The sequence below is a fragment of the Phodopus roborovskii genome, unplaced genomic scaffold (assembly GCF_943737965.1).
Source record: "Phodopus roborovskii unplaced genomic scaffold, PHOROB, whole genome shotgun sequence".
In the NCBI taxonomy this organism is placed as follows: Eukaryota; Metazoa; Chordata; class Mammalia; order Rodentia; family Cricetidae; genus Phodopus; species Phodopus roborovskii.
Window position 1 is genome coordinate 17,147,767 of NW_026126448.1, and position 25,836 is coordinate 17,173,602.

The 25,836-nt window shown below is 43.3% G+C and overlaps 1 protein-coding gene across 4 annotated transcripts; it reads left to right on the forward strand.

Annotated features, from left to right (window-relative positions):
* On the forward strand, positions 1 to 25,411 carry Rnf19b (ring finger protein 19B). Of its 4 annotated transcripts, none has more exons than XM_051188868.1 (10): positions 1 to 775; positions 12,542 to 12,747; positions 14,267 to 14,411; positions 16,415 to 16,577; positions 17,020 to 17,134; positions 19,286 to 19,426; positions 20,626 to 20,833; positions 23,278 to 23,409; positions 24,090 to 24,584; positions 25,312 to 25,411. In XM_051188868.1, the coding sequence occupies exons 1-9, from the start codon at positions 159 to 161 to the stop codon at positions 24,553 to 24,555; spliced, it is 2,193 nt and encodes a 730-aa protein (XP_051044825.1). In that variant the 5' UTR covers positions 1 to 158; the 3' UTR covers positions 24,556 to 24,584; positions 25,312 to 25,411. The 4 variants fall into 4 exon arrangements, with proteins under 4 accessions (XP_051044825.1, XP_051044826.1, XP_051044824.1 ...); XM_051188869.1 differs by having other exon boundaries at positions 25,291 to 25,383; XM_051188867.1 differs by lacking the exon at positions 25,312 to 25,411 and having other exon boundaries at positions 24,090 to 24,897.
* The last annotated feature ends 425 nt before the right edge of the window (positions 25,412 to 25,836 follow it).

The following is a 25,836-nucleotide window of genomic DNA, read 5'->3' on the forward strand; positions in this document are numbered from 1 at the left end:
AGGCTTTATAACCACTTCGTAGCGGCTGGTCGGCTTCTGTCTCCGGGAGGGCTGCCGAGGCGGCGGCGGCGGCGGCGGCCGGGGCGCCGGCTGGGGGGCCGCTGAGGCGGGAGCTGCGGCGGCGCTGGGCGCCCCTGGCCCCTCAGCCTCTGCCGGCCATGGGCTCCGAGAAGGACTCCGAGTCGCCGCGCTCCACCTCGCTCCATGCGGCCGCCCCCGACCCTAAGTGCCGCAGCGGCGGCCGGCGCCGGCGCCTCACCTTCCACAGCGTCTTCTCCGCCTCGGCCCGCGGTCGCCGCGCCCGGACCAAGCCTCAGGCCGAGCCGCCGCCCCCGGCCGCGCCGCCGCCTCCCGCCCCGGCCCCGGCTGAGGCCCAGGCCCCGCCGATGGAGGCGCTGCCCGCCGAGCCCGCTGTCGAGGCTGAGGCGGAGGCCGCGGCTGCGGGGCCGGAGGAGGACGAGGCGGCCGAGGGCGGCGGCGCGGAGGAGGTGGAGTGTCCGCTGTGCCTGGTGCGCCTGCCGCCCGAGCGGGCCCCGCGCCTCCTCAGCTGCCCGCACCGCTCGTGCCGGGACTGCCTCCGCCACTACCTGCGCCTGGAGATCAGCGAGAGCCGCGTGCCCATCAGCTGCCCCGAGTGCAGCGAGCGTCTCAACCCACACGACATCCGTCTGCTGCTGGCCGACCCGCCGCTCATGCACAAGTACGAAGAGTTCATGCTGCGCCGGTACCTGGCCTCGGACCCCGACTGCCGCTGGTGTCCGGCCCCTGACTGCGGGTGAGCGCGGGGGCGTGGCCGCGGGGGGCTGTCCCGGGTGCAGCGGGTGTCACCTCCCCGCTTGAGGGAGGAAAGGAGGATACCTAGCAAGAGGGAGAGGAGGGATGGTCGTGAGAAACCGACCCTAGGATCAGCCCGCAACCGGAGCGGTCGCACTCAGCACCCTATGCCTACTTAAGAGTTTGAGGTGGTGGCTGAGCGGTTAGAGAAGGGAACTGTCCATTAAGTCAGGAGACCAAGGGTGAGCAGGGGCTTTTTGTTTTGTTCTTGCCAGTTTTTTTTTTTTTGGGGGGGGGGAGGTGTCTCGTAATGAAAGTGGAGGGATATTTATTAAAGGCGAGAGAATGAAAACGCTCTACCGAAGGGGCAGCGCTTCCGAGGGGTGTGTCCATCTGGCTGGGGCGCACTTCGCAGCATTGCAGAAGGCGTGTTCTTCCTGACAACCGCTGCTGAAAGTTGAGATGTAGATGAGAGAAGGCAGCTCACTAACAGAGCTCTAGGGGCACCCTGAGCACTGAGTACTGTGCCAAACTATCGGCAGGCACAGTTAAGAATTGTGATTCTTAACGTGCTGCCTAGGCCAGGATGAGTGGAAGCAGACGCTTTGTCCAGGAAAATCAACGGGGCACTGAGATGGTGACTACCCAGAGTTGATTCGTTGGAGAAAATGTGTTTGCCTACCCTCTCAGTTGATCTGTATGACAGCCGTTTTAATGCCCTATGTATTCTTAATTTCAAAGGTCAGTGCGTTAATATCATATACTCTGTCTGCAGACCAGTAATCCCCGATTTCCCTATCTGAAGCGTTCAGCGGAGGTTCTCCACCCCCTTTCTTAAAAGATCTGGTTGTCACTATCATTCCAATCTATTAATGACCAAATACAGCCAAGAAGGGACTCTTCTGTGTGATGGGGAGTCAGACTGCCATTACCTGCTCTGTGACCTTGGACAGATTAATTACATTCTTGTGTGTTATGTTTTGGGGGCAGAAGATTCTCCTCACAGCGCCTAGTGTAATGCTAGTAAAAAGCTGTGTGAACCCTTGCTTCAAAGGAGATAAAAGCTTTAATTGTAGCCTGTGTGTCAAGGCTGAGTTGAGGTTTCCATGATGCTGCCATTTGTCTCCCTTCAAAAAGAAGCTGTTTGGGGTGTCAGAGAGTGCCAGACTTGTTAAGAAGTAGGTGTATTTAACCTCACCAAGTTTCTAAATTACTCAGAGTTCCTTGGAAATGTGGTCAAAGGTACCTAGATCGCTTTCACTTTCTGTTCAGTGAGTACTAGGAAAGGCCTTACAAGCTCATGAAAGGGTGTCTGGTGGCCTTACTGGCTTTGGAGAGGTTAATGTATAGAATATTCAGGTTTTGCTGATACTATTGGTCAATTTTCTGAAAGCTCTCCCTGATTAATTGCCTAATAGTGTGTTAACTCCTTTTTTAGAGATGAGAGTTTATTTGAATTTTAACAATGAAATGTGACTTCCCTTATCATCTTTTTGGGAAAGCTCCCCAATTTGTTTTGTCTTTTAATGTAAATCTGTGTCTTTACTCACATCAATATAGATGAGTAGAAATGAATATGAAAGCTTGGTGGCAAATCCAAACAAACCACTAGTGATTTTTTAAAGTTATTAAAGGGTTAAACCGTTTTCTTAATTTAGCAAGATTGGGGTAGGTTCATCCAGAGGATATGTGTGTGGGGGGGGAGGTGTGCCTTTGTTTTTGTTTTGGGTTTTGGTTTTTTTTGTTGGTTTTTTTTTCCTTTTTTTTTTTTTTTTTTTTTTTTTTTTTTGAGATTCTGTCAGTTTTTGTTTCAATTAGTTAGAATGTAAAAATCCTGTGCACACCGTTGTATGTGTACCTGTGTGTTTAAAGAAAGTAAAGTTTAGGGAAAAAAAACAAACCCGAATCTGTGTACCTGTGCTGGGCTTGCATATTTTGATCTTCACAATGTGAGGTTGATGTGATACAGTTTTACAAATGGGAAAACTGGTATTTAGAGAAATTAAATAATTTTTTTCAGGGTCGTTACAACAAACTGGTAGGCAGTGAAACAAACCAGTGTTGGAATACTTCCAAAGCAACATTTCTTCAACTCAAGTATTAGCTTGTCATCACAATCCGAACTTTGGGGACCACCACTGCTTGGACATGTTGTAGGAACAACAATGAAAGAGTGAGGGATGCTAGACTCTAGCTTCTCTTCTGATTCCTGTTAATAGTCTTAACTGCTTTATTTTTCTTATCTGATAGAGGCCTAATCCTTTCTTAAGAATTAAGAGGCTTAATTAAGTAGTGTTTATAAAGTGACTGAAATATTCAATTTAAGGTGGTTAGATATACAGAGCCCCTTTAGAATTCGGTTACTTTCCAAATAATTGTCTGAGTTCCCTATGGACAGTTGTTCTGCTACCTCTTTTTAATGCCAGAAGAAAAATAGCTTTTGTGGTGTGTGTGAAGACCAGAGGTCAATTTAGGGTGGCCAGAGAGCCTCAGAGTGCTACCTCTTCCTGCCTCCCCAGGGCTGAACTCCAAGACTGTGCTGCCACTTTGGACTCACTCTGTAGACCAGGCTGGCCTCAAGCTCCCAGAGATCTAGCAGTGTCTTTCTCCTGAGTGTTGGCCCTCCATGCCTAGATTCAGCCTCTTGTTATGCTTTGTTGATGACCTTGAGCTCCATCTAACCCACCTGCCTCTGCCTGCTCAGTGGTAGGGCTACAGTCCTGAACCACGGCACTGATTTTATAAGTGCTCGGATTGAATCTGTGCTCTGTGCATGTCAAGCAAGTTTTCTGCCTGCTGAGTTATATTCCTAGTCCTCATTTGGTTTTTCAGACAGTATTGCTACTTAGCCAAGTCTGTCTCAAACTCTTGATCCTCCTGTCTAGGCCTCCCCAGTACTGGATAACATCTGAGCACTACCATGTATGGATTTTTTTTTCTTTTCTTTTTTTAAATTAAACTGTCCTATTCTGGGTCTCGCAAAAATCGTGTGTAAGCATTAGAAAAGTGCCCCTAAACCTCATTTATCTGTTCGTATACCTGACCACGTTTACTGCCCACGTATCACTCTTGACAGCCAAATTGGCCAAATTTCCCATGTATGTATGTGAACATGCTTCAGGCTAAGGGGTTATATAAGTGACCTCAGAGTTATGATTGCTTTACCATGACTAAGTTAATGAGAACACCATAAATTAAGAGATCTGTTCTTTTATATATATACATTTATAGAACAGAAAGTGTTCTCCTACTTCTTTTATCACATGACTTTATCATCTAGAGAACCAATTTCAATGGGAAAGGGTATACATTATTATTTGGTATACCAAATACTGTAGTAACAAGTGTAATTTTAAAAATATACCTTTCAAGTGAGATAAAATTAGCTTAAAATGTAAGTAGCTTGCATTTTTGTAGTTCTTTGTAGTGAGTCTTCAAAGTATTATCTCAATGAAACAGTAATCTCACTTTAGCCACATACAGATAGATGGTGGTAAGTGTACTTTGTAAAGGAGAAACTTGTTCAAGGAAGTTTAAATGTGGCTTAATGCTTCCTAGCTAGTAAGTGGTGCAGTTGATCTGTTACACTTTTGAGTCACTGCCTAAGTGTGTCCTTTCAGAATCCCACAAGTGATGTAATGTATTGTTTTCCTCTCAGCTCTTCTGTTGTCCATCTTTAATTTTCAGAATCTTTGAGAGACTGAGGGCTGAGTAGAGTAGGCAACAGAATTCCCCATCATACAGGGGCAGGTCCTCAGAACAGAAATACTATGACTCTCTTGACCTAAATTCTGTTGCAGGTCCAGGCTTCAGCCTCTCATTGCTGCAGAGTTCTACTTCTCACTGGTCCCAGCAGATAGCATATCAGCTATTGGCCTTCCCACACTACTGGCCTGACCCATCTTATAAACAGGAAGCCTCTGTTCACACACATACACACACACACACACACACACACACACACACACACACACACACAGAATTATTTTATATATAGTACATTTGTAAAAGAGGAACAAGCTCCCTGGATGAGAGATTTCACATTCAGTAAAGGATTTTTCTTTTGTTTGTTTGAGACAGGGTCTCGCCCTACATCCCTGCTGACTCAAACTTTCAGTAGCCCTCTCTTCTCTGCCTCCTGAGCTCTGAGGCTACAAGTATACACCATCATGTCTAACCAGGCCTTTTCCTTTCTGAAGCCTTCCTCAATCTTTCCCCACTGATTTTTTTTTTTTTTTTTTTTTTAATGCTGGATACTGAACTTAGAGTTTCAGTACATGCTAGACAAACATTTCTACCACTGAGCTACATCCCTATAGCCCTCAACTTTTTCTCTTAATCTGGCCCCTTCCTGTTCTATAGCTTTTGCCTGAGTCTTCCTCAGCCTCCATGTGTACTCACCTTCCAGCTCAGTAATACTTCTTTCCCCACTTGCCAAAGTACTCATTCTAAAGTGCTTAAAAATGTTCACTGATTACATGACCTATAAGATAATGTTCTGAATGTAAAATCACTTATTTGCCTGACATGATAACACATGCCTGGAATTCCAGCACCCCAGAGGCAGAGACAGGAGGATTGCTTCACATTTAAGTAGATAAAGCATTTGAAACCGGAGTGCTATGAGCAGTAAATGGAGGTATAAAACTCAAGGCACTGTCCTGAGATTGGAGTCTGGTCAATTAACATATTATAGCAAGTTCCAGGCTAGCCAAAAACTACATGGGAAGACCCTGTGAAAAATAAAACTTCACCTATTTAATCTGTCCTTATCTTAAGCTTCTTTATAGTTTCCAACCTTCTAGTCATCTTGGGTTTTGTTGTTGTTTTGTTTGTTTGTTTGTTTGTTTTACTTTGAAATAGAGTCTCCATAGGTATTCTAGCCCACAATGACCTCAGACATAAGACCCAAGTGTTTGCAAACCAGACTGGCCTCCAACTCACTATGAAGCTCATAATGAACGAATTCCTGATGCTAGATGCATTACATTGTATGCCACCACATCAAGTATTTACTATAAATCTTGCCATTGCTTTCCAAACTCAGTACCAAGGATCATAGCCCCCAACCAGCCATGGTATCTTTAAGGCTTAACTCACCATTTTCTAAGCTCCTTTAACCATTAACTATTCTGGCTTGCCTTCTATTAGGATCTCAGTGAGTCTTTTACTCAAAGTGGATTAAGAACCTGCTCCTATGGAGTAGAAGATCCATATTCTAGATATTTGTTCAATTCTTTCTTTTTCTTTTTCTTTTTTCCCCTTAGATAGGGTTTCTCTGTATTGCTTTGGAACCTGTCCTGGAACTAGTTCTGTAGACCAGGCTAGCTTTGAACTTAACAGAGATCCGACTGCCTCTGCCTCCCAAGTGCTGGGACTAAAGGTGTACACCACCAACACCTGGCTTCAATTCCACTTCTGAAGCCTTCCATTAGGTTTCCGAAGAGTGGGGTAGGTAGGTGAGTTTTGATGAGAGGGGTAAAGAGATGAGCAGTATAGTTCTTATAGCAGCAGAGTGGAGGGAAGGTGGGAAAGACAGGCAGGCGCGGAACCCCGGGGAGTGTGAGTATTACAGGAAAGGCTTAGACATGGCCTTTTTTTTTTTTTTTACAGGGAATTTGAACTTATAGAGAAGATAAACAATTGACAGAGGAATTATGGCTATAACAGAATAAATACCAAGGGAACCCCAAATACCAACTATAAAAGCATTAAGTTTTTCATAAAACTGTCAGGAAAGACCTTGGAGAGAAGGTTATATTTGATCACAATTTTTGAGAATATGAGTAGAAATGCATACCTGACAGATAAAGGTGGATAAAACATTTAAAACCTGAGAGCAATAGCAATATGTAGAGGTGTAAAAACACAAGACAGCATCCTGAGATTGAAGTCTGGCTCACTTAGCTTCTATCTACATTATTGGGATCATGAATATAAAAAATAGACTAGATCCAAGTTAATAGACACAGCAAAGCTGTACAAGTTGAAGACTCGGGGGTGAGGTTTCCTTGCTGTAACTGTTGTTTTGGTTTGGTTTATTTTGCCTTATTTTTCTCCTTCCCCCTCCATCCCTCCTCTACCCCACTCCTGTCCCCAAGAACAAAGACCCAACCCAGGGCCTTGGACTTCCTAGGAAAGGCCTCTACCACTGAACTAAATCCTCAACCAATTTGTTTGGGATTGGGTTTTTTGTTTGTTTTTACTTTTTACTTATTATTATTATTTAGTTAGTTTAATTTTTTCTTTTCAAGACAGGATTTCTCAGTGTAACAGTCCTGACCTCACATGTGCTATACATAAAAAGTGCCCTACCTCTTAGCCACACCCCTTTCCTCCAGCCCTCCTCTTCTTTCCCTTTCTAGATGTGACCTTAAGTGGATATCTCACACTGGTCTTAAATTCATGATCCTCTGATCTCATTGTTCTGAGTGTTAGGTTTACAGGTATCTGCTATTCATGCTGTTTCTTTTTTCTTTTTTTGTTAAAAGAATTTAAGCAAAAAGCAACCCCAGGATGGACTACCTTCTAGAATGAACTGTGAATTGGTACAAGGAGTAGGGAGTCCAGATATAGAGGCCTTTACAGTTGTCTGGCTTAGGGATGGGTATGAAATAAGACAAGAAAAAGGAAATAGTAGGGATATGGCTTTTCTATTCCCTTTTATTTTTATTTATTTATGTGTATGGGTGTCTTACCTGCATGTGTATATGTTCACCAAGTGCATGTTTGGTGTCTGTGGAGGTCAGAAGAGGACATCAGATTCCTTAGAACTGGAGTTACATTTGGTTGTAAGCCACCATATGAGTGCTGGAAATCAAGCCAGGGTCCTCTGCAAGTGCTCTTAACCACTGAGCCGTCTCTCTAACCCCATGTCTGCCTCCTTTAAAGAACCCCAGAGTCCATTTATAAATGGATAATCTTGTTAGCTTCTAAGACACATTTCTTTAACTGATGGGAGTTTGTTGAGGTGTAATATAATTTATATTAGTGGGATTTTTTTTTTCAGGGCTGAAATTAAGATAGCCTACTACACTATGACGTTTCTGAAGATTTACCTTAAGTTGTATGAACTTGGAGGAGCACATTCTGTGCTTGAGGCAGCATATAATTTATTATATCCTACTTTAAGCTTCTAATTAACTTGAATGCTTGGTTAAACAACAGAGTAGGAGAGAAGGAACAACATGGTTAGGGCAAGTTGAATGTCATAAATGAGGTTTTATTAGCTAGGGAAATTTTCCCTTATTTAGAAGCTTTATCCTTAAGATGAATGTATATAAAATGGAGAAGTAAGTTATAGTGCATCATATATAAAAACCAAGCATACATGACTAAGATGAAAAGGTGGCTAGTGATGGCTAGAAGAAGAGCCAGAATGCCCTGGGGAAAGCTAACAAACCAAAGCAAAAGAGGGTCATTATCATGTGCCCACCACAGGTATGCTGTGTGGTAGGAGAGGTAGACAACATGTGCCACCATCTGTCTGGAGAGGTTTAAAGAGGAAATGACATTTGAGCTGGGTTGGCTTTTTGTTGTTGGTGGTATAAGACAGGGTTTATCTGTGTAGCCTTAGCTGTCCTGAAATTCACCATGTAGAGCAGGCTGGCCTCCAACTCAGATCTGCCTGCCTCAGCCTCTTGAGTGCTGGAATTAAAGGCTTGCTCTAACATGCTTGGCTTGAGCTAGTTATTAAATGGCATTTATCAGAAAGAAGAGAGGAAAAGACATTGCTGGGCAGAAAGAAAAGAGTGGACAAAGGCGGTATGTGACATAGCTTTCAGTACAAGGTTATAAATGCATTTTTAGAATAATGAGTTATACTTGAAGTCAGTCAGCCGGTTCCTCTACTTCCATTAGAGGAACAGAAGCTGAGGCTTGGAGATGTTTAAGTTCATCCATGTCATGCAGTATGAATCAGCACAGAGTAGGTGCTCTAAGACAAAAATTCCAAGTCTTGTGCCCTGAGTAACTCTGTGTCATAGTGATAGACTGCCATAGAGTCATCAGTATTTGGGGTTATGTGACTTTCTTGGAACCAAATTCCACTCCTAAAATTGGCTTCTTGTTTGCAGTGCCAGTCTATGACCTCTGTATGCAATACTTCATTGTCGTTCCTTGAAAATTTGAGCACTATCTGCTCACTGCCTGGTGAAAAGATGCCAAATCTGCCAAAACAAAGAAAAACAGGGTCATATGAAGTCTGAGACTGCAGCAGATACCTTTTTCTTTTTGAAACAGAGTTTCTGTGTGTAACCCTTGCTTTCTCTGTGTAGCTGTAAGGAGTAAGGTTTTCTGCCCGCTGGCCTGCCCGCCATCGGTCTTGTCCCGCTGTCGCACCAGCCCCAATTAATACACCCAGACTCTGTATTTGATATAATGCTGTTGGCCAGTTACTTGTTTCTTATCGGCTAGCTCTGTCTTAAGTATTAACCCATTTCTGTTAATCTAATATTTCCACGTGCTTTCATCTTACCGGAGAGCCGGCTGGCGTCCTGCTCTCTCCAGACTCTCCATCTTGACTCCTCCTTACTACTTCCTCTTTCCTCCTTGTTTCCTAGTCCCTCCTATCTTCCTTTCCTATGGGCCAACAGTGCTTTATTCATTAACCAGTATGAGAAACATTTACAGAATGACATCTCCCATCAGTGTACCCTTTGCTATCCTGGAACTGTAGACCAGGCTAGCCTTGAACTCAGAAGTCTGCGTACCTCTGCCAAGTACTGGGATTGGATTAAAGGAATGCATCACCACCACCAACACCACCACCACCACCAGGCAGCAGATATTTTTATGCCCTGGTCTTAGAGACGTGGAACAGGCAGAGAACAAAACATCCCATGCCCAGGTTTGACAGTGAAGGAACAGAAATGAATTAAAAATACTGACTAGAATTAATGCCAAGTTTTTACATTAAAAAGAAAAGGAAAAGAAATTTTAGGGCTGGTTGATATAGCTCAGTGGTAGAACATGAATTTACAAAGTTCAATTCCCAGCACCCTTACACATACACAGTATAATAATCACTTGAAGTAGGGATAGGTTATGAAGTGTTTAAGACCTCCCCAGTGGTACTTTACTTAATTTGTATCTTTAGAACTTGAGTTACTATATATTTAGGGACCATCTATCTGAACCTTTCCATTTAACACAAAATAGCAAACAAGACACTTTTTTTCTAAGACACATTGTTTAGTAGCTGCTAGCTGAGGTAAGTTTGCTCAGAACTCCTACAGAGTATGAATCTTTGTAGTCACACAGTGACCTAGTCTCACTTTGTTCTTTCTGAAAGAATTAAGCCTATCATGTCACAGGAGATAAGTACATTGTCAATTATATCTGAAGCATAATTTTCAAATCAACCTGAGAATTTAATGAATATCTTGCATATATTAATAAGCAAGAAAACTATAGAATAAATTAGGAAAAGCTTGCTAGCATTTATAAAAGTTGTTTGAGGTCTTTGGATATTAGAGAAAAATGTAAACTACAGGACAACAAGGTATAGTTGGCAGTACATATGTGGTCATTGGTGTGTTTGAAAATTGTGTTTGTGGGCTGGTGAGATGGTCAGATCTCAGATGGTTAAAATCTGACTGCTCTTCCAGAGGACCTGAGTGTAATTCCCAGCACCCACACCAGGTGGATCACACCTGTCTACAGCTCCCAACTACTGGGGATCTGACACTTCTCACCTCCCGCAGGCAGGTACCTGCCTTTGTGTGCACATACCCACACATGTACACATAATTAGAAATAAAACAAATCCTTTCTGTAAAACTGTTTGTTTCAACAGGGCAGTGGTGACATGCATCTTTGATTCCAGCACATGCACCTTTAATTCCAATACTTGGGAGGCAAAGGCAGACAGATCTCTGGGTTTGATGCCAGCCTCGGACAATCTACAGAGCAAGTTCCAGTACAGCCAGGACTACAGAGAGAAACTCTGTCTCAAAATACCAAAAATCAACAATAAAAACCTGTGTCGGTTCTCTGCATTACTTTTTATAGTGCCTGGGATCAAACTCAGGGTCTTGCACATACTAGGCAAATGTTCTGCTGAGCTACTTTCAACCTTTAATTTTATTTTAAGCAAATGTCCACTTGTAAGGGCAATCTAAGAATTTCCTTGACATTATTAAGAATTAGAGGCTGGGTGGTGGTGGCGGCGGCGGCGGCGGTGGCGGCACCACACTCCTTTAGTCCCAGAACTTAAGAGGCAGAGGCAGGTGGGTCTCAGTGGGTTCAAGGCCAGCCTTGTATACAAAAGTGAGTTTCAGGCCAGCCACAACTGTTAAACAGAAAAAACCCTGTCTCAAAGAAAAAAAAAAAAAAAAAAAAAAAAAAAACTAACTAGTAGTTTTAAATATATTGTATTATTTATGAGGAACTGATTCTTAACCAATAAATAGGAATTACAAGAATGGTTGATGCTAGCACTGATAAATTTTAAAGAGTATATTTTTAACTGTATGAGTAGAGAAAAAGGAAAACGTGACTATGTTGTGTTGGTAAAAGATTAGTAGTATTAATGTTTTAGAAGCTGTCAAGAAAGAAGACATTAGGAAGTTGGAGAGCTGGCTCAGTGGTTGGTTAGGAGCATAGGCTCCTTTTCCAAAGGATCCAGGTTCATTTTCCAGCACCCACATGGCAGCATGTAACCGTCCATAACTCCAGTTCCAGGGCATCTTATGCACTCTTTTGACTTCCATGGACATCAGGCATGTACATGGTACACATGCATATATGTAGACAAAAACACTCACACCCATAAAAATAAATCTTTCTAACAAGATAAGAAGAGGAGGGAGGGGAAAATAAAAGAAAGACAATAGAAAGTACTAAACTAAATTGGAAAAAGAGGAAAAGGAAAACTAAAAGCGAGGAGCTGAAGGGATGGCTCAGTGGTTAAGAATATGTTTTGCTCTTGCACGGGACCCAAGTTCAGTTCCTGCATCTTTGTTGAGTAGTTCACAACTGCCTAGAATTCCAGTTGCAGAGAATCCAATGCCTCTTTTGGTCTCTGGGCACTGCACTAATATGCATATACCTACACAGAGACACACAGCATACATGCAATTAAATAAAAATAAATCATAGGGCTGTAAGGGTGGCTTAGTACTTAAGAGAACTTGTTTTGCAGGTTCAGTTTCCAGCACCCTCATTGGTGAACCATCTGTAACTTCATGCACTAGACACACATTTGGTGCACATATATAACTTTGCAGTCAAACCTTCATACACATAAAATAAAAATGAGCTTTCAAGAGGTAAAGATGACTGTTAAGTCTGTAGAGAGCTATTTGAAGCTGTGAACAGGCCAGGTCCACTATGGATCTTAAAATGGAAGCACATACTTTAGTTACTGCTGTAGCTCCTTATTTTACAACCATTCTGTATTTTCATGTAAATAAATCTGGGTTTCTCCAAATATAGCAAACCATTAAAAAGAAATTGTTGTATACCTTATTATTTATGAAACTGGCTGTGGTAAAGTGCTCCTGAGGTAGCTTAAACTGATTATGATTGAGTAAATAAATGCTCGGAATTCAGGCTGAGTATATGCCCTTCTGTTTTCAGGAAGTAACGTATTTTTTTTTACAAGATGGGTAGGTACAGTTAGTCTACTTGTATGTGTGTGTTTCTGTCTGTCTGTCTGGTCTTTGCATCATATATGGTGGTACCAAACAGTGGAGGCTCTGATGAAAAATTCCCATGTTTGTCAGCTCAGTCTTACCCTACTGTTGTCTCTTGTGTCCTTCCCCAGTTATGCTGTTATTGCCTATGGCTGTGCCAGCTGCCCAAAGCTAACCTGTGAGAGGGAAGGCTGCCAGACTGAGTTCTGCTACCACTGCAAGCAGATATGGCATCCAAACCAGACCTGCGATATGGCCCGTCAGCAGAGGGCTCAGACTTTACGAGTTCGGACCAAGCACACTTCAGGTCTCAGCTATGGGCAAGAATCTGGACCAGGTATAAGTTGGCATTATTTCATTGTCTCCTTATTTGGTATCTGTAGTTTAAGTCTAAAACTAAAAGAGATTGTCTTACTATATACTCGTGTATCTTTGAGATCAGAGAACAGAAAATACTTGGTTCTTCTGAATAGCCGAGACCTCAGACATTTCCTGACTTGGTTACACGTTTAATGATACCTCTGCCATGTTGCTTCTTGTTGACCCTGATAGGTAATCTTAGCTATGTATAATTGGAATACAACAAAATGGAATTTTCAAGTTGCTGTCTTATTATTTGTCTCAGCTTGGAGGACACTTTTTTTTTTTCATAAGGGACAAAGAAATGTTCTATTAGTGTTAAGCCTGTCCTGCTTGTCATCTAGTTTGAAGTGCATCACAGCTGTTTGAAGTATGACATAGATACAAGAAAAGAAAATAAATACTAATTTAGGTTAATGATTAGCCTGAAAGAGGAAATGTCATAGTCACTTTCCACTTTGACTATTAAAAGCAATCTTTAAAATGTCAGCATCTTTTAGATGTACTTTCTCTTAACTGATGTCATCTGGACAAGATAAGAGGAGACAAATTATGTCATTTGCATTTTCCTAGCACAATATAATCTCTGAAATTGTCATTTTGAAAGAATGGTTTGTAAATGCCTGTGAAAATTACCAGGTGCATTCTATATAGATACTCAATTGGTTTTCAATTTTTTGTTTTGTTTTGTTTGTTTGTTTGTTTGTTTGTTTGTTTTTTGAGACAGGGTTTCTCTGTGTAGCTTTGGCTGTCCTGGAACTCACTCTGTAGACAAGGCTGGCTTTGAACTCACAGAAATCTGCCTGGCTCTGCCTCCCAAGTGCTGGGATTAAAGGTATGCACCACCCAGCTTGGTTTTCAATTTTTAAATTTAAAATGTCATGGGGAGGGATTGTAAACTGTTAACAGCAAAAGTTAGCTTCCTAAAGAACCATTGTTAACTTAAAGCTTACCAGGCTGCAGAATTTTCTTGCTATAATGGCCTGATTTTACTCTGTCAGCTAATGGTGGAAATTCCATTTGCCTGTGAACCAACCATCAGTCTGTTTAGGAGTGAGTCCTTACCCACTGTGACTCTAGTGCTGTGATGCCAGTTATTGGAATAAGCAGCTTTATTTTATGAAAGTATCTGAGTCTGGGTGCAGCTCACTTAATGCAAGCACTAAGCACTGAGATGGATCCCCAGTGCCATAGAAGTCAGTCATAGTGGCACATGCCTGTAATCCCAGCACTTGGAAGGTAAAGGCAGAGGGATCATAAGTTTAAAATCTTCCTCAGCAATTTCAAGCCAGCCCAGATATGTAAGACCCTGTCCCCAAAACAAACACAAGAGTTCTGGATACAGCCAGCCTTCCAGTAAAGTGTTGTACAATTTGGAATCTTCAGACAGATCTCTTGTCTGCCTTGTCCTCATTTTTTAATACACTCTTAGAAGTAATAAAGTCAGGCTAGATGTAACTGGGGTGTTTTTCTCCATCTTTCCCTTCCCTACTTAGCAGATGACATCAAGCCATGCCCACGATGTAGTGCTTACATTATCAAGATGAATGATGGAAGCTGTAATCACATGACCTGTGCAGTGTGTGGCTGTGAATTCTGCTGGCTTTGCATGAAAGAGATCTCCGACTTGCATTACCTCAGGTAAGATGGGACATGTATCCATTGCTTTTGTCATCCTATTCACTTGCTCATTTAGGGAAAAAGGTACCAAAGAGACATAGTTATGTCATTTACAGAAAAAGGAAACTGTAGAAAGTTCCTTTAAAGCATGCCTCTGGTGCTTTCTCCAGCAGCCTTGGGTGACTGTCTTCATTACCTTACTTTCTCACCTGCTGCATGACTTTTAAGGCTTTCCACAGTCTGGTTTTAAGAGTACCTTTCCAGTCATGCTGTTCAGATAATCTGAGCTTGCTGTTCACTGTGTCTCTTGCCTCCAGGTTTGTTCATGTTACCTTATTGGCCACAGTTACTTTCTGATCACTTCATCCTCCTTATTTCACCCTTAATCTCAGCTTGTTCAAGTCTTGATGGGTTTTTTGGGGTTTAATCTTTTTTACTAAAGTTATTTCTTTTGTGTGGGGATGCACTTGTGTGTACCATACCATACATGTAGAGGTCTGAGGACAACTTGTCAGTTCTTTTCATCCATTCTGTGAATTCCAAGGATTGAGCTTAAGTCATCAATCTTGGAAGCAAGAGCCTTTACCTACTGAGCTGTCTTGCCACTCCTACCCTCCCCACCCACCCCCTCCTTTTTTGAGACAGGGTCTCACTATGTAGCTCTGTCCCAGAACTCCCTATATGCAGGCCAGGACTCACACTCACAGAGATCTGCCTGCTTCTGCCTCCTTGTTTAGTGTGCACTGCCAAAGGAATAGCCTTGGTTTGGTTTTTGAAATGGGTTGGCTGATTTTTGTCTTGAACTTGACATCCCACTGCTTCAGCTTCCTCAGTAGACATGTGTCAATAGGCTTGGTTTGCAAAGTTCTTACTTATCCTCGAAAGGCAACTTAAATGCAACGTCATCCATCAGCCTTCCCATTTCTGCTGCACTCTTCACTGCCATTCCTTTATCTCTTTTTGCTGTTAAGAGCTGCTTTACAACAACGCTTTTTGCTGTAGTGTTGCTGCTACTTGATACCTCATGGACATGTCTAATCTCATTAACTGTGATCTTTTTATAGTTCCTTCCATGTAGTAAGTTTCTAAAGAATTGAGTGGATATTACATTATTACCCTAAAGGAGCTAACATTTCTGTAGCATTCGCTGTGAAATGAGACACCTCATTTCCAGTTTGGTGAAAATTAGAAGGCTTATATATAGCAGTCATTGACTAGAGACACAGGACTGAAGTAAGACAGGATTTCCACTTTTTACATTGTTAGCCTTATCAAGTAGAGAAGGTAGCACAAAGGGAACGAGGTAGAAGAATCAGACAGAGGAGGGCTAAGGGCCAAAGTAGCCATACTTAGAGTAACAAACTCATAGAAAGGGCATGATAAGTTGCTAAATCTTGCCCCCAAGAACCTGGTTTATATCTGTTAGGTATGGTGGGTGATGTGCCATGAAATTACAGAGTCTGTGTTAGAAGCTGCAGGATACCATACATTGGGTGAGTGCCACGTGCACAAGCTGTGCAGGATCTCAAGTAGTGCCTGCCAGTCAGGGTAATGTTATCAGTGTTGTAAGGCAATGTATTATGGAAGACACAGCAGAGAAGAAAGAAAAGAAATTTCAATTTTGGAGGTCTACCTTTACCAAGAAACCCACAAAGCCCAGAACTCTTTATCCTTTGCTCCCCCTTATCTAATAGATGTGTTTTCTGTTGTCTTCTGTCAGTTAATCAATGATTCACTGTTATTGAAAAGATGTGCCAGGCATTGGTGTCACATGCCTTTAATTCCAGCACTCAAGAGGCAGAGCCAGGTGGATCTCTATGAGTTTGAGGCTAGCCTGGTCTACAGAGTGAGTTCCAGAACAGGCTCCAAAGCTACACAAAGAAACCCTGTCTTGAGAGTAAAAAAAAAAAAAAGGAAGGAAGGAAGAAGAAAAAGAAAAGATGGTTGTTGTTCTTATCAAACCCTCTGGTGACAGTAGCTGTGTTTGTGATACTGACAGTAACTTCAGCATGTTTGCCCTATAGTCCCTCTGGCTGTACATTCTGGGGCAAGAAGCCATGGAGCCGGAAGAAGAAGATTCTTTGGCAGTTGGGCACATTGATCGGTGCTCCAGTGGGGATCTCGCTCATTGCTGGAATTGCAATTCCTGCCATGGTCATTGGCATTCCTGTTTACGTTGGGAGGAAGGTAAACCATGTCTTTCTCTACCTGCTCCAATGTTGACTTTGTTGGCAATAGTTTAAAGGAAAAGGGAAGGAGCTTATGCTTCAGGGCTGTGTGAAAACCAGCTCATTTGTAGATAAAAATAACTTTAATTTCTTAAATGGATTTTTATAAACCCCCATGAGATCTGAAAGTTCTTATTAACATCCTGGGCCTGGTTTGTCTCAGTGACTTAAGGTGAAATGCTTACTTTCATTCCCCTGAGCTACTTTATCTTTTCTTGGATTAGCTTTTCCTGCATTCATTTCTATTTTCCAGGTCTGGGTTAGGTTGAAATTTGAGAAAGATCCCTCTTTGGGTGTAGGGTACGTTTTAATATAACTTGCAAATGAACATTTGTCCTTTTTAACCCTGGCAAACTACTGATGTCCTAACCTGCTGACCTGGATTTCCTTTTTATTCTTAGATTCACAGCAGATATGAGGGAAGGAAAACCTCCAAGCACAAGAGGAATTTGGCCATCACAGGAGGAGTGACTTTATCAGTCATTGCATCCCCAGTGATTGCTGCTGTTAGCGTTGGTAAGCTAATGGGGCCTCCAGCTCCTCTATTAGCTTACTGTAGCACATCAGCCAGCTGGCCAGGGCCCTTATTGTGGAGACATTTTTTTTGTGTGTTCATGTATGCAGTGTCAGGGCAGGGGCACTTGTGTGAGTGCAGGAATGCTGATGGAAGCCTCAGGTGCCATTCTCAGGAGCCATCTACCTAGTTTTTGAGATAGGGCAGGGTCTCTTATAGGCCAGGAGCTTGCCACATCGGGTAGGCTGGCTGACAAGCCCCAGGAAGCCATCTGTGCCTGTCTCTCCAGCACCAGATTGTAGCTATGCACCACCACTTTTGTCTTTTTGCCATGGAATTGAACTTGTGTCTTCATGCTTGCAAATAAGCACTTTACTAACTGAGCCATCTTCCCAACCTGGAAATTAAATCTTAATAGACACTGTTACTATGGTGACTCCTCACTGCATTGCATTATCAGGGTGTGTCTTAGAGTAGGGCCTAGAGCTTAGTGTAGCACATACAAAGGGTGCATTAACAAAAATTAAAAACCAAATTTTTACTTTTCATTTACTTTTCATCCTTTTCTTCTGCTTATTTGTTACAGGACTCACAAAAAAAAAAATCACTTTTATTTTCTATTAATGCCTCATAATATTTTGGGGGGGGGTGGTATGAGTTTATTTTAGAAAAACCTGGTCTGGCATCCTGCAATCCTAGCACTCAGGAGCTGAAAGAGGAAAGATCAAGAGTTCAAAGCCACCCTCACCTCCCTCAGCATGTTCAAGACCAAACTGAGCTACATGAGACCCTTTCTCAAGCAAAAAATTAAAAAAGAAAAAATGATTTGTAGCTAGCATTTCATGAGTTTTATCATTTGTCAGCAGTGGTTCTGAGTGTCTCACATGTGAATCTTTTTAACCTTCACAAGAGCCACAAAGACAACATAATTAAAGATAATTAAAGTGCAGCCTATACAAGTGGAGCCAAGTTGAGTCACTGGGACATGAATCTAAGCAGTCTGTTTGTTTGTTTGTTTGTTTGTTTGTTTAAGATTTGTTTTTATATGTATTGTATTTTGTCTGTGTAGCATGTATGTCTATAGCCAGGCCATGGTGGTACATGCTTTTAATCCCAGCACTTGGGAGGCAGAAGCATGTAGATCTCTATGAGTCTGAGGCCAGTGTGGTCTACAAAGTGAGTTCCAGACAACCAGGACTGTCACACAAACAATATCTTTGGGGGGGGGTAGAAGAGACATGTATGTCTATGTGAAGGTGTCAGATCCCCTATAACTGAGTTATAGTTACAAGCTGACATGTAGGTGTTGGGAATTGAACCTGGGTTCTCTGGAAGAGCATCCTGTGCTCTTAACTGCTAGGCCATCTCTCCAGCCCTGAATTCAGGCAGTTTTACTTTGTAGCAGGTAACAACTGAGCTACTCTGCCACACATAGCAGTGTGATTGAAGAATTAGTCTGAAGGATCCTTAACCCCCATTATCACTCATTCATCCAGTGTTGTCTGTGTATGTGCCCAGTGCCCCCTGAGGACAGACAATGTCATCACATCCCCTGGAACTGGAGTTAGATTGTAAACTGCCATGTAGGTGCTGGGAATCTCTGGAAGAACCAGTGCTCTTAACCATTATGCCGCTGTCTCTCCAACCTTCAGTGTTAATTCTTGATTGGTTCTCAGTTTAGCACTTCAGCAATGAAGGATGTGTTATAAAAGCAACACAACAGTTCACATGTTGGATTTTACACGTATATTCTCTTTATTCCTGGGGAGCTCTGTGGTCAGACAGCCAATGAATTGAAGCCAAGACATCTAGACCTTTGTGACTATTTTTTGTTTTGTTTGATGGGTTTCTTTTTGTTTTTGTTTTTCAAGACAGGGTTTCTCTGTGGCTTTGGAACCTGTCCTGGAACTAGCTCTTGTAGACCAGGCTGGTCTCGAACTCATAAAAGTCTGCCTGCCTCTGCCTCCTGAGTGCTAGGATGTTAGGTGTGCATCGCCACTGCCCAGCAACCTTTGTGACTCTTAAGTCTGCTCTTGTGTTATACCAGCAGCCTCTTGAGATGCCCACTTTTTGTCTTGTACTCAGTCTGGGAGGGAAAATCGGGGCAATTGGAGCCTACCGACCTGCTGACATGTTTCCATCTCTTTCCCCAGGTATTGGTGTCCCCATTATGCTGGCATATGTCTATGGGGTTGTACCCATTTCTCTCTGTCGTGGAGGAGGCTGTGGAGTTAGCACAGCCAATGGAAAGGGGGTGAAAATTGAGTTTGATGAAGATGATGGTCCAATCACAGGTAAAGAAAGGAATTTTGTTTCCATTTGAATTTATGTATCAAAAAATAAAAGTCAGTAGAATTTAGCACGTTTTTATGGAGAGATTATCATTGGATTTCTTTAGATAATGAACTATGTGGGGGGTAAAGTATTTTTAGCCATTCATTTCTTGGTTCCAGAATTATTAGGTTAATTCCTCTGGCAGTTGCCTGAGTGTGGTAGGTATGAGGCAGTGGGACTTGAAGTAACTGAGTTTGCTAGTGGTGATAAGAAAGTCTGGCATCTGCAGCGTGCTGTCATTTTCTGAGGACTTTGCACAGTTTTTATCTTGCTTGATTTTTACAACAGCACTGTGAAGAGAGAGGGCCAGGGCTGTTACCCCATCTCAGTAGGAACTTCTTTAAGCTTGTATTTATTAGCAAGAGCTTCTGCAGTCCTGAGATGAGGGCTGGTCTTGTGACTCCTCTAAATACTGTTTCTTTACCTACAGAGATCACCAGAGGTCTCTGAAGCTTCGTACTAGAAGCATACAAGAACTAATCATAAAGGGCCTAAAAACACTTGCGTACAGTCTTAGCACTGAAGAAGCTGAGTCAGAGGATGTCATGAGTTCAAGGCCAGTCTGGGCTAAGCAGTAAATTCCAGGACCACCCCAGCTGTAGAATGAGACTATGTCTGCAAAAGGAGGGTGGGGGGAGGGGGAACCACAGTGAGGCAGGACTAAGTTAAAAGTAACTACACTGCAGTGGAAATAGTAGTGGTCTTGTAGTTAAAATTTGGTATGGTACAAGTGATCTTGAATAATCATTTAACTTTAAATTCTTTCTTTTATTTTTTTTAATTGACTTTTTAAGACGATTTCTCTAGCTGTCCTGGAACTCACTCTGTAGACCATTCTGGCTTTGAACTCAGATCCACCTGCCTCTGCCTCCCGAGTACTAGGACTAAAAGCATGTGCCACCACTGTCTGACATTTCTTTCCTCAAATAAAAATTATTTCCTCATCTAAAATAAGGGCTGCTAATCCCTAATTATTGGAAGGATTAAATACAAATGTTAACAGTCTGATATGTGGTATCTACTTGTTGTTTGTCAAGTAAATATTATAGTACTTGTCAGTGTGGAAACCCTCCACTCTGGAGAGTCATTGCAGGAAAATGCCTCCCAGACTTTGTGGTTCTTTGTTTCTCAAATGGAAATGTGTGGTTTCTCCCCACAGTGGCAGATGCCTGGCGGGCCCTCAAGAACCCCAGCATAGGGGAGAGCAGCATCGAAGGCCTGACTAGTGTGCTGAGCACCAGTGGGAGCCCTACAGATGGACTCAGTGTTATGCAAGGCCCTTACAGTGAAACAGCCAGCTTTGCTGCCCTTTCTGGGGGCACACTGAGTAGTGGCATTCTCTCCAGCGGCAAGGGAAAGTACAGCAGGTAAGGAGACAAGTGGTCTGCGACAAGCAGTTGGAATTATAAATAAGAAAGCACACATTGAGTCATTTCTCTATAGCAGGGAAGTCCCACTTTGATTTAATGATCAGTGATATTTTTCTTCTACAAAGGTCACAATTTTTTTACATGATAGTGTCATCCACTTAAAGAATAATGTTGACTTTAGACCTCTCACTGCTTCATTAGGTTGCCTGCTCTAGGAAGCAGGAAGAGCAGAAGGCACTTGCCGGCTTGTCGTGGTTTTATGCTGTATCACATTGACTCTCTGGAACTGTACTCTTTCTGACCTTTCTGTTCCCACTGGATAGAGTGTGAAGATCAAGTCTGTAAATTTGTTTTAAGAATACATAAACTGGTACTGAGATGGGTGAGAGGTTAAGGGCACTGACTGCTTTTCAAGAAGACCTGGGTTTAATTCCCAGCACCCACATGGCAGCTCACAACTCTTACAACTGTCTATAACTACAGTTCCAGGAGATCGGACACCTTCACACCAATGCACATAAAACAAATTTAAATAAATTATTTTTTAAAAAAAAGAATACATAAAGCTTTGTCAATAAAAATAACTTACAACTTGATTTACTTGGCATTTTGCTGTTGAGGCCTACCATAATGCCATATGTATTCAGAGATGTGTAACTGGCATTGGACCGAAGCAGTTAGAGTTCTGTGGGGAAAGAGTGGCCTTGTGGAGCACCACAGGGCAGGAGGTAAGGAAGGACTTGTCTCCAGGCACCTGGAGGGCCTCCAGCTGGGAAAAGGATGGTACTGTGACTCATTTTGGCAGAAAGAACCAAAGTGACTGGCAGCAGCCTCTACTGGTTCCAGTGCAGTATAGAGAACACAGGGGAGGCTGTGGGAAGCCCCCAGAGAGGACAGACTGCCTTTCCAGATCCTGAGCCGCTTGTCCTGGAAGTTTAGACTGAGACCAGATGGCCAGTTGGCTGTGGAAAAAAATGCAAGTGACAGATGGCAAGTGGACTACATCCTTCACCTTGGTGTCCTTCATTCACCTAGGAGGGAGCCTCTTAAAAATAGATTTTTGGAGCATATTTCCAGAATTAATAACTTAGAATCTCCTGGGGTTAAACCTAAGGGTGGTCTATGTTTAGAAAAGTCTCCCCAGATGATTCTAGTGTAGCCAGTGGCATGAACCAGCCTCTGGCAGGCATGAAGTAGGTGGCCTGGTGGGCTCTGAGAAAGGGTGTGCCCAGTGAGTGATCTGTGGCTGAAGCTGGAGCAGGGGCCCGAGTGCACCCCACACACATTGCCCTCATTTTCCTAGGCCTCAGTCCATTCTTGAAGGACATCTAAGGCTGAGTGCTAGTGCAGAGAGACAGGCAGCAGCATGGAGGCTGCTGACCTAGCTGCATCTTGTGACTAGTGTCCCTTGTTAGGAGCTCCTGCCCCCACATGCTAGAGTATTCACTACTGTGTTCTCTTAAAGCCAACTCCCCCTGAATGAGCTACAGACATAGTTGGAGCGTGACTTGCTGAGACTGCAGTGCAGCCGGCAGCTGGTGCATCCTGTGAAAGCCTTTCCTTTATGGGATGTGAATGAGTCAGATGGGCCTGACTGGGAAACCCATTATGAGGAAATAGTGAAGTGCAGAAGAAAATGGTGTTGAGCCAGAAAGGAAGCAGTTAGGGGCTCCCAGCTTTGAAACACCATTGGGAAAGTGCCGTTGACAAGGAGGGAAGAGGTTGGCACCTATGCCCTTCATTATTACAGCCTGGAGGTAACTTGATTAGTAAATGTTTTAAGTTCTTCCTGTTATGTCCAGGGTAGGAAGGGCAAAGTGTGAATGAGGTGTGATCTCTTCCTTCCTGACATAGAGAAGTGGAGAGAGGTGTGTAAGCTGATACAGAAGGTTGGGCACTTAGCTGAGGTGTCGGTTGCTGGAAAAGAATGAGAGGAAATGGTAGTCTTTTGTTGCTAAATACCTAGCATAGGTTTTGTAGGCAGAGGAAGGGGAGTTTTTGAGAGAGGGTATGGTATTCACAGAGCCACAGAAGTATAAAAGCAAACTTGGAAAGGTTGTGATGTTGGACTTAAACAATAAGAAAAAGAACCTGAGGAGTTGCAGATCAGGAAGGCCACAGGTGCCTGTTGGCAGGAAAGGAGCTAAAATTAGTTAGAGGGTTTGAGGATGGTCGGGTCTTTGCCTGCATTGACACTGCTCTGAAAGGTTGCTTGACTGTGACTTAGGTTAGTGGTGATTATTTAGTTAAGGACCTGAAGTTAAACAGTAGCAGTGGGGACAGAAAGGAGGGGATGATTCCAGTTGATGTGTAAGAGAGGAACTATGTAGGCATGGAGGTCATCTCAGCTCTCAGGAGAATAATGGGAGAGATGTGCGCCAGAAAGCAGACTCCAGAACACCCAGGTCTCATATTAACATCAACGTCCCCTCTTTACACAGGTTAGAAGTCCAAGCCGATGTCCAAAAGGAAATTTTCCCCAAAGACACAGCCAGTCTTGGTGCAATTAGTGACAACGCAAGCACTCGCGCTATGGCTGGTTCCATAATCAGTTCCTACAACCCACAGGACAGGTATGTGAACGGTCAGCCCAGGACACTAGGTCTTCACAGTTCATGTCCTCATCTGAGGGCCCCGTGAGTCATCTAGTGGAGATGTGGTGTGCTGGTGAATCCATTGAACCCTTTGTGGTGCTGGAGTGCTGAGCATCTCTTGATTGTTAGCACTTGACTCTTAGAGACTCTCTCCTTCCTTCCCTCCCTCCCTGTTTCTCTTTCCACCTCTTCCCTCTCTTTTTTTCTAGCAGTCTTCACAACTAAGAGCTGGATTGATGTTGGCTGGTGCTTAAGCCTAGGGCTTCTGTTGCCCTTTGTGGGATGTTTCCCATAGTCTCTTTGGCTTTCATTTGGAATGTTGTGTATGACCTGGTGTGGTTGAGGTCCTCCGTACTGCAAGGGGAATGGCTTCTTCTGATTGTGGCACAGTCATAGAAAGCTGCCAAGTTGCCTTCACATCCACATTTGGAGGAAGATAAGATGAGGCCCTTAGTTGAATTCTGGAAGATCTTTTTAGATATTTTAAGGAAGTTTTAAGGAGTGCATGAGTGTGCATGCATGTGTTTGTGTGTGTAGAAAAGGGAAAAGTGAACTCTGGTCCACTTTGACCCATCTCGTCTAACAATTTTAGTCAGAAACCAGAAACTATTTTATGAGCAGTTATGTCTGACTCAGCACAATGACTTTTGTTCCCACAGAGAGTGCAACAATATGGAAATCCAAGTGGACATTGAAGCCAAACCAAGTCACTATCAGTTGGTGAGTGGGAGTAGCACAGAGGATTCTCTGCATGTCCATGCACAGATGGCAGAGAATGAAGAAGAGGGTAATGGCGGTGCTGATGTTAGTGTTGGTGGCAGCGAAGAAGATCCCCCTTGCAAACACCAAAGCTGTGAACAGAAAGACTGCCTGGCCAGCAAGGCTTGGGACATCAGCCTGGCCCAGCCAGAAAGCATCCGCAGTGACCTAGAGAGCTCTGACACACAGTCGGATGATGTGCCAGACATCACTTCAGATGAGTGCGGCTCCCCTCGTTCCCATGCTGCAGCCTGTCCCTCCACCCCCAGAGCCCATGGTGCACCGAGCCCAAGTGCCCACAGGAACCTCGCTGCTCCAGCAGAGGGCCAGACTGTCTTGAAGCCAGAAGAGGATGAAGTGGAGTGAAGGCTGCTGCTCTGAGAAGCACACTTGTTGTAACTGCATCTTTTGGAATCTTTTTGGGGGGAGGGTTGGGGATTTATGTATTTTGTTTCAAAGATTCTCTGGTCAGGGTTCCCCCCAGGGAAGTTCTGAGAAATTTGCAATTTCTTACCAGATAAAAAGTGAAATTTTTGCCTCTAATATCCCTCCCCTTACCCCCTTGTTTTTAGTTTTAATTTATTGGTTAAACTGATGTTGGCAATCTGTGAGGTGTGTCAAAGAATGTACATATGTATGTGTGTATATTGTATGTATGCTAACATATTATTGATGACACATTTTAATAAAGATTTCTGTGGTAATTCACCTCATTTTACTGTCCTTGGCTTGGGTAGTCCTGCAGAGCCAAGTGTTTATTGAAGAGTAGTCTGTCTTTGACAGCTGCTAAACCTGAGGGGTTTTTTTTAACCCCAGGGGAAAGGGTTCTATTCATCCAACTTCGGTGACAGGAAGAAAAGCCAGGCTTGCTTGATACTGTGTTAGTCAGGCTGGAGTGCCTGCCTGGCTGCTGGAGAGGGAGAATGGGATGAACCTTGCTGGCCCTCTAGAGGCAGCTTGCAGTTTTCCTCTTAGAGCCTTACTCAGCGTACTTTATAGTCACTGTTAGGCTTTAGGGGTGGCAGTGTCTGTGGAGAGGGCTACACGTTAGGGAACAGAGAGTATTCTTTCTTTTCTTTCCCAACTGGGGCTCAAACCCAGGGCCTTGTACGTGCTGTGCAGGTTGCTCTACCCCTGAGCTGCATCCCAGCCCCAGGAGCAGATCCTTGCTGAAGAAGAGATGCGACTGCATGATCACCAGGCACAGCATAGGTGTTGGCCGTGCTCTCAGGTACACACTCCCTGCTGCCAAAGCCATGCTCGATTCTGCAGTCTAGTTTAAGGAAGACTAAGAAATAAGGCCTCTAGTGAAAGGAGAAAGGAGGCGTGCCACCAAAATCTCTGAATCTAATTTTACCTAACCTTAGACAGTCTATCAGAATTGAGCTTCTAGTACTAGGAATCTGGGCACACGGTCAAGAATAAGGTGCTTGGGCTGGGTGGAGGTGTAGTTAAGTGGAAGAATGCTTGCCTAGCACATGTAAAGGCCCAGGGTTCAATGCCTAGCACCATAAAGTAATAGTAATGGTAACAGTGTCTTTAGGGATGAAAGCCTGTGCAAAGAATTGCAGGGAACAGGATCAAGAGATTCAATGCAAGGGTCAAGATCTGCAACAATACTGTTGTGGCCGTGTCAGGCAGCTACTT

Excerpts from the sequence above, each read along its gene's own strand:
- Rnf19b (XM_051188868.1), top strand. The coding sequence starts at position 159 with ATGGGCTCCGAGAAGGACTCCGAGTCGCCGCGCTCCACCTCGCTCCAT. Across the intron at positions 776-12,541 it reads TGTCCGGCCCCTGACTGCGG|TTATGCTGTTATTGCCTATG; the intron begins GTGAGCGCGGGG and ends GTCCTTCCCCAG. Across the intron at positions 23,410-24,089 it reads TCCTACAACCCACAGGACAG|AGAGTGCAACAATATGGAAA; the intron begins GTATGTGAACGG and ends TTGTTCCCACAG.